Source organism: Ovis canadensis, chromosome 13 (genome assembly GCF_042477335.2).
Source record: "Ovis canadensis isolate MfBH-ARS-UI-01 breed Bighorn chromosome 13, ARS-UI_OviCan_v2, whole genome shotgun sequence".
In the NCBI taxonomy this organism is placed as follows: Eukaryota; Metazoa; Chordata; class Mammalia; order Artiodactyla; family Bovidae; genus Ovis; species Ovis canadensis.
This window is the reverse complement of record NC_091257.1, coordinates 74,496,550-74,511,270: the sequence shown is the minus strand read 5'-3', so window position 1 is coordinate 74,511,270 and position 14,721 is coordinate 74,496,550. Positions and strand designations below refer to the sequence as shown.

At 42.3% G+C, this 14,721-nt stretch overlaps 2 protein-coding genes across 5 annotated transcripts in view; one reads left to right on the top strand and one right to left on the bottom strand.

Annotated features, from left to right (window-relative positions):
- Nucleotides 1–14,721, top strand: part of RTF2 (replication termination factor 2) — a 50,545-nt gene that overhangs the window by 26,200 nt on the left and 9,624 nt on the right. The gene's annotated exons all lie outside the window — the stretch shown is intronic.
- On the bottom strand, nt 2,391–11,007 carry LOC138417108 (beta-1,3-galactosyl-O-glycosyl-glycoprotein beta-1,6-N-acetylglucosaminyltransferase 7). 2 transcript variants are annotated; one of them, XM_069546834.1, is made up of 4 exons: nt 10,921–11,007; nt 5,227–6,255; nt 4,412–4,507; nt 2,391–3,021 (listed from the first exon to the last, which is right to left on the bottom strand). In XM_069546834.1, exons 2-4 carry the CDS (start codon nt 6,194–6,196, stop codon nt 2,798–2,800), a joined length of 1,290 nt encoding a protein of 429 aa, XP_069402935.1. In that variant the 5' UTR covers nt 6,197–6,255; nt 10,921–11,007; the 3' UTR covers nt 2,391–2,797. The 2 variants fall into 2 exon arrangements, with proteins under 2 accessions (XP_069402935.1, XP_069402934.1); XM_069546833.1 differs by lacking the exon at nt 10,921–11,007 and having other exon boundaries at nt 5,227–7,430.

Genomic DNA, 14,721 nt, shown 5'->3' with positions numbered 1-14,721 from the left:
AGCTCTTTGCATCAGGTGGCCAAAGTATTGGATCTTCAGCTTCAGTCCTTCCCATGAGTACTCCTGGTTGATTTCCTTTACGATTGACTGGTTTGATCTCCTTGCCGTCCAAAGGACCCTAAAGAGTCTTCTTCAGCATCACAGTTGGAAAGCATCAATCAGTCGAGGTGTGGGCGGTAGCATCTGCATCTGGCTTGCTGACCTGGCTTTATTTAGTGGGCTTTGTGACAACTGAGCGCAGGGTGTGGATGTTTTAAAGTCAGAAATGAAACAAAAATTTACACTCATACACTGGTTTTTTGTTTTGTTTTAGTTTTTATCATGGAGTGAGCAGAGTGGAAAGGGGAGAAAATAAAGAAGGAGGCACTTCAAAAGCAGGTGGTGAATTCTGCTTCTCGGGCCCAGCCTCCTTCAGTTGTTTCCTTTCTGCCATCTTCATGGTCTCGATGAAGAGTAAGCCTTAGGAAATCACGTAGCATACAGCACAGGCAGCTTTAAATTTTTACATGTAAGGAAAACACAATAGGAAAATGGAACAGTAGACTCTACATGTTCACAAGCAGGTTCTGTTCCCAGAATCTTAAGAGAAATTATTTGAAACTATTTGTCTCAGGATCACCTTTAAGATATAATCTTTAGAAATATTGCTCAGATTGTTTTACATGTGATTTAATTTTGTTCTTTAGTATGACGAATAAACACAGTCAGTCAGAGGCTGGCTCAGGCTAGAGAGCGCAGAAGCTTCCCGCTGGTTCTGATGTCCATGGAGGCTGTGGCTTTGTCTTGGCCTCCTGGGAGGTGCCCTGATGCCCCACTAACACCCAGCTTGTGCTTCCCCAAATCTCACGCTGCTTCATTCCACTGTGGTGGTGGTTTAGTCGCTTAGTCCTGTCTGACCCTTGCAACCTCATGGACTGTAGCCTGCCAGGATCTTCTGTCCATGGGATTTCCCAGGCAAGAATACTGGAGTGGGTTGCTGTTTCCTTCCCTAGGGTATCTTCCCGACTCAGGAATGGAACTCAGGTCTCCTGCACTGCAGGGGGATTCTTTACCAACTGAGCCACCAGGGAAGCCCCCTTCATTCCTCTGTACTTTAAGCTGTTTTTTATTTATTTATGTGGCTGCACCAGGTCTTGGTGCAGCATGCAGGATCCAGCTCCCTCACCGGGGATAGAACCCAGGCATTGGAAGGGCGGAGTCTTAGCCGCTGGACCACCAGGGAAGTCTTTGTTTTTAAGTTATCTTATTATTATTTTTTTTATTCTTATTTTTTATCTCACTGTTACAGAAATGATTTATTGCAGCATTTGAGCCTTTTGAGGGCAGTTGTGTGAATTTGTGTTCTATGAATTGACATTGAAATGAAGGAAAGCTTATCTTTTATGTAACTTGAAACAATGTAAGCTTCTTTTATTTTTTATTTAATTTAATTTAAAAGTGTACTGGGGTTTGCACTTACTTGCAAAGAGTTGTTATAAAATGTAGGGGGCATGATTGTGGTGAACCTGAGCTTTCTGAACCACCACTCAGAGCATGACCATCAACTCCGTGTCTGCCTGTAAGCAGGCTGTCTGGGGCGCTCACATTCTCTGATGGTCTTAACCTTCTGTTGTGCGCTTTCCCTGGAATCACGTATCTTTGGGGAAGAAATATTTGTTTCAACGGAAATTTTAATGTGCTGTGGTTAGCTCAGGTTTGATTTGCAGACTCTACTTTCAGAACCTCTTCTCCTTCTGTGTAGTTCCATGCTTTTCAAGGGCTGTTTTCGTTGACTTAAGTGCAATCTCATTTAGTTTCTGCGTTTGAGAAGTGTCAATTCACTGAAGGGTATGCTTTGTCCTTGAATTATACATTTATTTCTTTAGTGTCCTGTCCTGTGGTTCCTACTTTTTCCTTATTTTAGTTGTTTTAAGTTGTGCTGTTTAATAGTTGTATGTTTCTAGCCCTGTATGATTCTGTGGGCTCTTTTAGAAAGAGTGTATAAAAAGTCCTTGACAAAACAACAAAGATTAGTGGATTTGGGGAAGACCTGAATCTTTGAGTAGAGAGAAGTAAGACTGTCCACGCCTTTGACCTGTGCTGTTCTGTATGGTAACCACCAGCTACATGTGACTATTTACATTTAATTAAAGTTTTTTAAGTTAAGGTTCACTTATCAGTCACTCCAGCCATATTTCAGATGCCCAGCGCTCCCTGTGGTTGTGACTGGTATAGGCAGCTTAGATACAGACCATCCCAGCCCACAGAAACCTGGGGGCAGCCTTTGTAAGAAGTTGTGTTTCAACTCCATAATTGCCTTTTACCCAAAGGAAGTAGACTCTTCCTTGTTTTTCTAGGATTTCTAGAACAGAGTTACATTGTTCCTAGCCAAGAGGACTGCTAGAAGCATATTTTCATTTTCAGTGGGAGTTTGTTCTTTATTAGAATCTCATACACATTAGTATCTTTAAGACAAGATATATTCTTACTCTAACTTGAGCCTGGATCTAACTGTTTGGAGAATATGGATTTCCAGTAACAGTTTAGTGAGGCAGTCAGGCCTCCATGTCACTTACCTAGTCACCAGTGGAAATTTGAATTATTTTTTCTCTTGTGATTTCTTTCTCTAAACTGTGAAAGTGGCTTATCATCAATAGCAGAGTCTTTTTGTCAGTAGCAAGTTTCTAAATTCATTTTAGGACTAACTTCTGTCAAGGAATTATTTTTCCATTCTTTTTTGGTTGAATGTTCTCTGATTTCAAGTCAAGATAACAGAATGATACCAATAAGAAGGCAAACAGTCTCTATAACTTTGGACTCAGCGGTTCAATTCCGTATTAAAATGGCTCTCCCGTTGGAAATGCCAGTGTGCCTCCACAGGGCCCTCTGCCTGCCCTAGAACTCTGAGTCTGTGCCACCGCTCCAGGCAGGAGACCACAAGAGGCTCAGTCGAGTCAAATTGGTTGGCAAACAGAGAAGGTGATTGAATGATCCACGGCAAGTCTCCTGGTCCGTACACGCAGGTGTCCTGGACATAGTGGCCTGCAGAGAGAACACAGAAACTTAGCTGCCTTCGTTTTGCTGTCAGTTCACGTCTACGTGGACAAGTGGCACACTTCTTAGGTCTCTCTCAGGCCTCTCTGCTTCTTGCAAGTTCAGATTAAACATGATTTCCACAATTGCTTTGAAAGGGGCTTTTATTTTCAGCTATGAACTTGTAATGGAAGGGAAGCTTCTCTTCGTTTGGTTAGTGATTTCTGAAATCTTTAATGGCTGCTGTAGGTGAATTCTGTAGAATTTTAGCCTGTCATGAGCTGCAACACTCTGGCCCCGTGGTGTGAAGAGCTGACTCACGCAGGGACTTGCTGCAGTCTCCGCGAATTCTCTGTCCACCACGAGCTACGGGCCCACAGAGGTCATGCATGCTCTGTTTTCCCTTCCCTGTGTGCACCAGAGAATTTGCCATCTTTGTACTGGACTTGTCTGTGTCACGTTGTGAATTGTCATCCATCATTTCCTCCCTGAGACTGTCTGCCCCTCTCTGCCATCTTCACATCGCAGGTCTGGGTGGGCGAGGAGAGCCAACCCAGAAGAGTATGCTTGAATTGCTCCCCAGGAGCCAGGTTCTGGCTCTTCAACCTGGAGGTGATCTCCCCAAACTGATGAGCCTGAGAACCCCACTGCATCCTGCTAATTCTCTTCTAGACTGTTCACAAAACAGAGACACCGCTCTCTCCTCCACCCCCTATCTGGCTTCTGTGTTTTGTCCCAGTAACTAAAACCTCTGGGACACCAGTCAAAGGAACAAAAGAATTCACAGTTCCTGGGGGGAGAGCCTCCTGAGGGCAAAGCAAAGAGACTTTTCTCAGCAGGAGCTGTGTTGGAAGTGTGGGGTCTCGCTGGCTGATCCCACCAAGGAGCACAGACTTGGGTTTTTCAGTCGTTTTATTCTAATAGACCCAGGGAGGCAGGGAGCTCATTTTAAAGAAATGTTTGGGTTTGAATTCTAGGAGCAAGTGGGGAAAGCCAGATAGCTGATGTATTTTTATCTGAAAACTTTGGAAGTTGCAGTCCTGTTGTGTGTTTACTTTGTGAAAATTTATTGACTCAGATTCTTAGAATTTGTGTACTTTTCTGTCTGGAGAGTAGTTAGAAGTTTTTTAAAAAATTGACACCATGCTAATTGGATCATCTCATACATGACCATTAGCCTTTTCCTACTGTTACTGAGGCAGAAGTTGTATAATTTTTGTAAAATTTGAAGGCATCCTGTGGTGTGTGTTTTGTTTTGTTTCTGTTTTTTGTTTTCCTGAGCTGCTTGGCTTGTGGAATCTGTTTCCAGACCAGGGATGGAACCCGGGCCCCAGCAGTTAAAAGCCTGGAGTCCTAACCCATTAGGCCACCAGGGAGCTCCCTTGGGTTTTGTTTTTACCTTTACAGCCTTCGTGAACTGTTCCCTCCTTATTTCTCCATTTAACAGCTCGAATATTTCCTTCCCAGCCAGCGTTCGGGGTGGAGCCCGGAGCATCTAAGGGAGAAGACAGGCAGGCTCACAGTGAGCAGGTGGAAAGAAAGCCCCACCTCGTTCAGAATGCGTGCCCTTGTCTGCACAAAGGACAGCTCTCTGGGGTAATCTGAAAGGATTTTCAGTGGTTAAAAAGGTCCTAACCCCGTTTCTTCTGGACTCATTGTATGTACTGTCTTCCTGGACCTATTCACTTAGCTATTCAAGCTCGAAGGCACGTCCCCAATTGGAGCCAGTCAACTTTATGTAAAGACCAAACAAGCCTGTTAAAAGGAAAGCATCATATTTCCCTCTGCCTCTCAGAAAACCTACCTACCCACCCACAATGGCTAGTTTTAATATTTTCCATTCTTAAAGAGCCCCTAGCATGATATATAGTACTAGTAGGTATTCAGCGGTATGTAATAAGTAAATGAAGAAAGGAAGAACTTTGCAGTGATCTGTGCTCAGAAGTTTCAAAGGGCTCTATTTGGGGAGACGCAGAATGCTGGCATTTCCTTCTGGAGAGGGAACAAAGCAGTGAGCCTGGCAAACCCCAGACCCCTAAAAGCAGAGACACCCTGCACCCACCCCCACCCCCACCAACAGCCACCTAAGTGGGAGGTCCTACAGAATATGTAGAGCTGGTTGCCTAGTCAAAGAGCTGAAGTAGAATCTTTAAGGGTACACTTCTGCTGTTGCCGCTGGCCTGCACAGACACCCCTCTGCTGGATTGTTCTTACCTTTCAGTCTGTTCAGAGTCACCCAGTAGTGTCGCTCTGAGCCGTGGATGTCTTGGGACCACTGGAGCATGTCTTTTGCGCGGATGTCAGTCAGCACAAACTCCACAAACTTCCTCGTTAGTACATAGTAAGCGCTTCCAAAATAAATGGTTAAGTTATGGGGTGGCTCAACCTTGAATCCTGCATTTGGAGACAGGTAGATGTCTCCTTCAGGGCTGAATTCAAGATGGCTCTGACTTGTCTTAGATTTAATGCTTGGTGGCTGGATTACTCCGGGAGTGATATTTTTATCTTTCCATTTGCTTCTGATGTAGTGTATGATTTCTTTGTTGGTTTTGATTGGAAAGTCCTGTCCGCAGAGATTAATGACATAGTTCCATTGAAATTTGGAATGCACTAGATCTCTCATACAGTTAATATCTGCCTGCAGTCTTCTAAAGCCAGTGTAAGCCATTTTCTCTCTCTTTGATGAAATAAAAATGTTCTCAAAACAATTAACCAGGGATTGCACCGCAGTCTTATACTTCCTTGGGGCCTTTTCATCCACATGAATACAGTAAACATTCTGAGGCACGTAAACAGCCCTGAGTAGCTGCACAAACATAGCCAGCTCCTTATGAATAGTTACAATATATGCCAAAGAGAAGCTGCCCTCCTCTGCAGACAGGGGTCTGGTTATGAAATGCAACTCCTGAGAAATCCTGGAGCAATTTCCTGGTCTGTGTAAATGAGCAAGTATTTCAGATCCATGAGGGTTTCTACAGAACTTTGCAATCTGGGGAGCCGCCTCTTTCCCTTCAAACAAAGCCGAGCACAGTTCATCAGGATAGAAGCCGCATTCCACCACTGCTGGGTGGGTGGGTTCCTCCTCTGCTTCCTCGGGAGTCAGATTCCTTAAATAAACAAAAATGAAGATGCAAACGGCTGTGCACACGAGAACACTAGGCTTTGTGGCTCGCAGCTGGCTCATGCTTTGAGCTCCAATTGCCTTCTTATTACCATGGTTTGAAATGTTCTCCTCTCAGCTTCCTTTTAAAGGAACAATAGACAGAATTTAGGGTGTTGTGAAAGTGCTTGTGAAACCCACACCACAGTCACGTTAAGCATTTCTTTTACCCCGTAAGAGTTTTCTTGGGCCCCTTTTACTCTATCCTCCTTGCATCCTTGTCTCTGGATACTCTCTTAATGTGCCCTTGTCACCATAGATGCGTTGGCATATTCTGCAGTTTTATATAAATGGAGTTATACTTGTGTATTTTTTTGCCTGGATTTTTTTTTCGCTTAGGATAATGCTTTTAAGATTTGATCCACATCATTGCATTTATCACCATTTTCCCTTTTTACTGCTGAGCAGTATTCCATCAAATGGATGTGGCACAATGTGGTTTATCTGCTGAAGGACACTGACTTGTTTCCAGTTTTAGGATGCTATAAGGTGCTGTAAGCATTTGTGCATCAATCTTTGTGTAGACCTATGTTTTCATATCCCTGAGGTAAGTACCTAAGAGTGAACTAGCTAGCTCGCATATGGGTGTTTATGTTTAACTTCTTAAGAAATTGCCAGGTTGTTTTCCAAAGTGAGTGTGCCATTTTATATCCCCACCAGCAAAGTATGAGCATTTCTGTTTACTCCACATCCTCACCAACACAGGGTGTAGTCAATTTAAAAATTTTTTTTAAATTGGTAATGGTAATTCATTGTGGTTTTACTATGCATTTCCCCAATGATTGATGATGTTGAGTTTATTTTCATGTGTTATTGCCTTTATCTTGGCAGGAAAAAAAAAATCTCAAATATTTATTTTGAATATAGATCCTGTCCTGGTTTGCATTATCCTGAATTTCTTAGGCTGTTATTCTGTATCATAAGGATATATCTTTTCAATAAAAGGAACAACAAATCAAAAGGAATTTTGTGATCACATAATTCAACTTATTGAAATGAATTTATGTATTTTAATTTTTTTAGAGAAGGCTTAGTGATTAAAAACAAGATATCTTTAATAAGATTATTTGATAATAATTTAGTTGCCTCTCTTGAACTCTATAGAGATGCATGAATAGGTGTTTTAATTAATTATTCTTAGCATGCAGATACCATCCTTGGGAATTTAGGGAAGAAAAATGATCAGGTAAAATGTCTTTATTGTTAGTAAGTTTTTTCCTTATTTATGAGTCTTATTTCTAAGTTTCTGTAAAAAAAAAAAAAAGTCATCATTTCCTATTCCTCCTTCCTGTTTTAAAAAACCCATTTACTTTTGACCAGTGTTAATCTCAGATTTCACATTAGATCCCTTACCTTTCCACATCATTATTGCAAATACCATTTGAAAGTATGGATGAGGCAACATTTTTGAGTTATCTCTGTGCTTTTAAAACTGTGAGCCAGGAAAAACGATAAATGCTGATTGAGGGCTGTGGATTTTTAAAATGTATGCATTTTCATTGTATAGTTTTCTTTTTATGCATCATGCTTCAAAAATAAAAAGCAGCTGCTGCCCAGATATGCCAGGTTACATTTTACTCTAGTTCAGTGAATGTTTGTTGATGGTCCCAAACAGAAAACATTATGGCATAATTTTAGAGACATTTTTTATAAAGTACAGAGTCATCATTATAATTAACACATTTCATATCTAGTCTCTAAAATAGATACAGCCTTTATCATGAAAACAGAAATCCAGTTGGAAAGAAATACCTTCCTGAAATGAAAAGAAATGCTTCTCTGTTAAGAATTTTGGTTAAATGTAAACCATGTACCATAGTTTATTACATTTTCTCCTGCGTTTAGCTTTAGCATGGGAAGGAGGTTTGGAGTATTTTTCAGTTTGTTGTCTTGGTTGATGTTTTTAAGCTTATGGTCAAAGTAAAACCAGCTGGCCTCATCACAGAAATGTTAGCCCCACTTCACTGACAGACTCCACCTCATGCAGTGCCCAGAGGAATGGGTATTTTCAGTGGTTTGTGATAATTAAATAAAGACAAGTCCCATGTGTAACCTGTTGTCCTTCAGGGCAATACAAGGGCTAAGTCCCTTCCGTCCCTTATAAAGAGATGGGCAGTGGAGCGTAGTTAGGGTTAATCAGCTGCCTTTCCACCTCTAGTTCTGTGGTGCATTGTTCACAGTTGCCCAGTCTTCCTTTTAGCTCAGGTTCACTTTGGAATTTAGAAACTGGGGAGTACTAGAATGTCACATTGTGGGAAGGGTCCCCAACTTTATTTTCATTGCTTCAACACGAGCTTTTCAAGGACAGCCTTGAAATGAAGCCTTTGGAGACTCCAATGCTATTGAATGTGAATAGTTCTTGCTGTTGGTTTAACCTCCACGAGGTGGATAACGTGAAAATTCCTACAGGGATCAACCGTTTAGGGCCTGGCAATTTTTTCTCTTGAAGTCGTAAATGAACACCATTTTCAGCTTTGCAGGCATTTCCAACCTCTGTTCTTAGTGATTTGTTGTTGTTTTGTTTCTGTAATGTGAAATCAACTATTGTAGTCATCATGAAACTGTAACTGTTAAACATGTGACTTTTTATCACTAATTTCCAAGAAATATAAGCAATATTTTTCAAGTGAGGGAAGTACAGTCTTTTATTTTTGAGCCATTTTTTTTCTTCCGCAAAAAGTTTTGTTTAAACTGTGTGTTTTAAAGGCTTTAGAAAGAGCGGGAGTTATCATTGTGTTTCATGAAGCAGGAGCAGATATAGAAGTTCTTTGTTCAGACCTTTTTTTTTTTTTTAAATGAGTAGCCTCATTAAAATAAGGCTTCACAGGTGGTGTAGTGGTAAAGAATCGCCTGCCAATGCAGGAGCCACAGGAATGTTCGATCCCTGGGTTGGGAAGATCCCCTGGAGTGGGAAATGGTAACCTGCTCCAGTATTTTTCCCTGGAAAACCCCATAGACAGAGGAGCCTGGCAGGCTACAGTCCATGTGATCGCAAAGAATCAGACATGACTTAGCAACTGAGCACAGCAAAAACATCATTAATATGTATATAATGGGACTTTCCTGGTGGTCCAGTGGCTTAGACTCTGCTTCCACTGAGGGGCAGGGGGTGGGTGGGGCATGAGTTCTGTCCCGGGTAGGAGAATGGCCCAAAAATAATAGTGATAAAATATGTATAGTGTACAGTAGAATTAAATAGCTTCCAGACAATGAATAATGTTAGAAGATTTTACAGTCAGTTGACTGAAGACATATGACATCTAAGAGATTTTGTAGAATATCCTTCCATAGAAATAATTACCAAGGCTATGGTTAAGGATGGTGTTAAGATTTTTTCCTTTTTGTGGTATTAGCAATCACACATGATTTCTAATTCTAGTTCTCAGAATGGAATAATTTAACCTTTTATGTTTTTTGTCCAAGCATAAAATATTTCCAAGAAGTTATTTCACAATTCCTTACTATCCTAACTGTGAGAGCCAGTGAGTATATTTTCCTTCTTTTTTTCTTTCTTCTCTGTCCTTCTGTAGTCCTCCTCTCCAACCCCACTAACAAGCCTTAAACAGCCCAAAACAAAGCCAGTAATGTGGGTTTGGTACCAGGTATTGCCACTTGAACACTTCAGGGCAGTCGTTTTGAATTTTATTATGATGGGATTTAAGTTGTTGTATAGACTTTTCAGGGCAGGTTGGCAACATCCTGTATAAATTAATTACTTTGCTGAAACACTTATTTAAAGGTTATTCCTGTTAGTAAATAGATCATGGGCATCTTTAAAGATGAACCTGTGGTATTTTGCCATATACTCTAGTATACTTCTGTTTTAGAGCATTAATATTACCTGGTTAATGTCAACTTAACAGGGATTAAACAATGTAGTCTTTATCTTCTGGACGTCAGGTGGGGGTATATGATAGAACCTGTCTCGTAAGGTCCGGGGACCCAGGGGTATGGGAGTGGATGGGTGAGTGTTTCCTCCTGAGCCTAGCCTGGGAGGGTGCTCGATGCTTAAGTCAGATGGGGGTGCTTAGTACCCACCAGTCCCCTGGAGTAGTGAGACCTTCGGACAATGAATGTCGACTCTCTCTCCATTTACTGTGTGTTTGTCTTAAAAAGTCACTGTAGCTGCAGCGATGAAAATTTTGTGTGTCTTTTCTATCATCTCTAGGCTCAGAATGATGTCCAGAGCATCCTACAAGTTAATGGTGTTTTTCTTCAACTATTTGAGCTTTAGCATATTAGACTAATTTTGAACTCAGACCATCTAGCTATCTAGTAAACTAGATGTCTTAATCACAACATGCTAATTCCTAAAAGGAGTATTTATTTCTTCAGCCACTTTGATTTGAAGAGGGAAACTGCATTTCGGGATATCCACTCAGAACAATCACAGCAAACACGACATTCTTATTATTGGTGCAGATTGAGAACTGAGAGTTTGGACATGGCCTTGAGGCTGACTTACTTACTTCCCACATGAGGAATCAATAAATGGCAGCATTTAAAATTTAAAAATAAAATTGGTCCCATTCTTAAAAACATTCCATTTTAAATTTTCTTGGCTTAAATGAAAAAATGAGGGCTGTTTTTTGAGAGGAAAAGGTGCGCAATACTTCTGAATTTTAAAATATTACTGATATTCCAATAGTTCTATTTTAAAGGCATGGAGGAGATACAGAAAAACTTAAATTTCACTTTATTAGTAGTAACAATACCTGCTCAGCCTGTGGCATTCACGAAGCACTTACCGAGAGATGCTCCTCGCGTGGGTCGGAAGTCCTGGCGTGTCTGCACCCTGCCTGGCTTTTCTTCTCCTTCAGTTGCTTCTCTTGCTGCGGCTCCTGCTGAAGTCACGTGAACCAGAGTTGCTTGGCAGGTTTTGTTACCCTTTCATCCCTGGAGGATTTTATTCTTGTCGATTCTGACCCATGGGTTGAAAAACAGAATCTGAGTGTTTCTTCAGGGCTGGCTCCCTTTACAAAACAAACACATGGCCCAGGTGAAGGGCAGCGCAGGGCGCTTCTCGAATTCTAAAAGCTGGGTGAAATCCTGGCAGTCCTGGATCAGAGTTCTTAAATGTTTTGAAAAGTAGGAGGCCAGAATTGATTATTGAGCCTTTTCATTCAGGGAGTAAATAAAAGTCACTTAAAAATCTCACTTGCTTCCTACGTAGCATTGGAGCAGCTCAGTGCCTCAGCATGGCTCTCCAGAGGCCTGACTTCAGGGACACAGGCAGAGTCCTGGCCCTGCCCCGTCTTCCCGCAGCCACCAGCTAGCCTGTGCACGAGGCAGAGGTGGAGTCTCTGTCCACGAATAGTGGCTCCCCCTTCGTTACTCTCCTCTGATGGATACTTCTCCTCTTAACAGTCATCCCTTTTCTGGCTTAAAAGGTCCTCCACTTGCTGGTCTGCTCTTTAGGTTTACCCCATGTGTGTCTGCTGGGGATAGTGAAGCCAAGAGACGTGACTCAGAGCCCGCAGAGACTCTCACCCTCGTGGGTGTCCAGACACCTGAGCTCTTTATTAAGTCAGACGAGTCCAGCTTTCTTCACCTGCGGCCACTCAAGATACCTGTTGCTCTTTTGCAGAACAGAAGTTGCTTAAGGTTTCTTAATGGGGCATAGAGAAGCTGGTTTGTCTGATCTTAAGGGGCTGCAGCATTGCTGTGCATGTGACATGCATACTTTTTATATAAAAACAGATCTGTGCAGCTTTTCAGTGGGGAGACCCTGTGTACGTTTGTATGGAGGTGCTCAGATTCCCTGAGTCGAGAGACTAATTTTTCCAAGAAAGGAAAGGCCACCCTGCCAGCTCGCTCGTCAAGTGTTGCTGCAGTGCTGCCCCCCGGGACCCTGAGGGCTTGTCTTAAATGTCCCCTGGGTGCTGCTGAACTGGCCTGGCAGGTCCATCCCTGGGGCAAGAGGTTTGGTGCTGGATTTCACCTGGATCTCACATCCTTAACCTGGGGGTAAAAAACAGTGGAAGGAAACAGCTGAGAAAATGATGAGAGAGTTGCCTGCATGCACTTTACACTCCCACAGATCTGAGGAAAATACAGAATAAAAATCAAACATATTGGAGGAGCTGTTGTAATAAGTGGATGAAAGATAGGCTTAATGTATCAGCTTCTTACACAGATTTGATTCAGCTAAAATTTTTTTAATGAAAGTCCTAATAAAACAGCATAAACATATAAATAACGGAATTTATATGTGCTATGAATACAGTGGGATACTTTTATATTTCTTAAAGCCCAAGAGGAGCGATCTTCTTCTCCTTTTTAGGTTACCATAAGTTTTTTTTTCCCTGCCTTTACGTGATGTGATGGGCATTCTCACATGTTTTAGGGAGTGTAAGGTTTATGCAGCCTTTTAGGGGAGCTATTTGGCTTTAAAATTTCGCTCCCTTTCATCCTGGTTTGAAATATTTCTTAAGGTTATGTTCTCATCCATTTAGTCAGCAGTTATTTACTGAGCATCCACTGTGTGCAGGACCCTGGGCTTAAGACTTGGCTGCTGCTGCTGCTGCTGCTGCTGCTAAGTCGCTTCAGTCGTGTCCGACTCTGTGCGACCCCATAGATGGCAGCCCACCAGGCTCCCCCGTCCCTGGGATTCTCCAGGCAAGAACACTGGAGTGGGTTGCCATTTCCTTCTCCAGTGCATGAAAGTGAAGTCGCTCAGTCATGTCTGACACTCATCAACCCCACGGACTGCAGCCTACCAGGCTCTTCTGCCCATGGGATTTTCCAGGCAAGAACACTGGAGTGGGGTGCCATTGCCTTCTCAAGACTTGGCTACAACCAAGAAAGATAAAACCTTCTCATTTGGAGCTTATGGTGTGACAGAGGGAAGCCCTGTTTTAAAAGTCCATACACATATACAGGCATGCATTCATTTATTAATATTATAAGCCATGAACGCAGGAAACTGACAGGGTTCTATGACAGAATAACCAAGTCTCCGAATTGAAATTTCTGGGTCAGAGATGCATGTAATCAGTTCTTCATCACAGTTATTGTTTGTAAGAACAAAATTGAGAAACCACTACACCATTCGTCTCATATGTAAAAATACAGATATAGAAGCATATTACTCTTAATTCAGCACTTTCCTACTAGCCTTTTTTTCCCAATATTTAAAAAGGAATTAACATCCAGAGATCATATGAATATATAACTTCCAGCCTACTTTTCCTTTTAACATATCATAAGCATTTTCTGTTTTGTCAAAAACTCTAAAATAGCTATATATATGCTTCCTTTTTAGGAATTTATTATGATTTATTTAGCTATTCCCCCCCGCATTTTTTTGGACATCTAAGGTCCAAGTGATGAAGCAAAACTGAAAATGAATATATGATTTCAAGTGCATGGTAATGGCACACATAGAAAAATGCATTCACAGGAAAATATGGTGTTTTCTGCTTTGTGTGCATGTTAATTTTATAGGCAGAGAGAGGATCAGTCCCTTTAGGGTCTTTACAGCAGCGCCCTCCCCCCTTTCTAAAGTGATTCCTACCCTTTAGTCCACAGAGAAGAGCCCCAGTCTGGAGGCTGGCATCATGGCAGAAGCCTGATTCCTGCCCTGGTTTCACTCACCTCCAGGGCTGGTTTGCTCTACCCAGGGCCCTGGAGTCCTGCAGAAGCCTAGTGAGATCGGATGAACAGACCTGTGGCTGGTGAGAGAGCCAGGTGCCTTCTCCAGTGGATGCCAGGTCAAGTCAGGCAGTTGAGGCCTTGAGGGAGGAGTGGGTTTGATATTCAGTTCAGTTCAGTTCAGTTCAGTCCAGCCGCTCAGTCGTGTCCGACTCTTTGCGACCCCATGAATCGCAGCACGCCAGGCCTCCCTGTCCATCACCAACTCCCGGAGTTCACTCAGACTTACGTCCATCGAGTCCGTGATGCCATCCAGCCATCTCATCCTCTGTCGTCCCCTTCTCCTCCTGTCCCCAATCCCTCCCAGCATCAGAGTCTTTTCCAATGAGTCAACTCTTTGCATGAGGTAGCCAAAGTACTGGAGTTTCAGCTTTAGCATCCTTCCTTCCAAAGAAATCCCAGAGCTGATCTCCTTCAGAATGGACTGGTTGGATCTCCTTGCAGTCCAAGGGACTCTCAACAGTCTTCTCCAACACCGCAATTCAAAAGCATCAATTCTTCGGCGCTCAGCCTTCTTCACAGTCCAACTCTCACATGACTACTGGAAAAACCATAGCCTTGACTAGACGGACCTTAGTCGGCAAAGTAATGTCTCTGCTTTTGAATATACTATCTAGGTTGGTCATAACTTTTCTTCCAAGGAGTAAGTGTCCTTTAATTTCATGGCTGCAATCACCATCTGCAGTGATTTTGGAGCCCCAAAAAATAAAAGTCTGACACTTGTTTCCACTGTTTCCCCATCATTTTCCCATGAAGTGATGGGACCAGATGCCATGATCTTCATTTTCTGAATGTTGAGCTTTAAGCCAACTTTTTCACTCTCCTCTTTCACTTTCATCAAGAGGCTTTTTAGATTCTGCCATAAGGGTGGTGTCATCTGCTTATCTGAGGTTATT

What these genes read in the sequence shown, in the direction of transcription:
- LOC138417108 (XM_069546834.1), bottom strand. Translation starts at nt 6,196, where the DNA reads ATGAGCCAGCTGCGAGCCACAAAGCCTAGTGTTCTCGTGTGCACAGCC. An exon ending in GACTCTGAACAGACTGAAAG is followed by an intron (nt 4,508 to 5,226) that starts GTAAGAACAATC and finishes CTTCTCCCTTAG; the next exon opens with ATGCTCCGGGCTCCACCCCG. An exon ending in AGTTCACGAAGGCTGTAAAG is followed by an intron (nt 3,022 to 4,411) that starts GTAAAAACAAAA and finishes TTCTCTCTGCAG; the next exon opens with GCCACTATGTCCAGGACACC.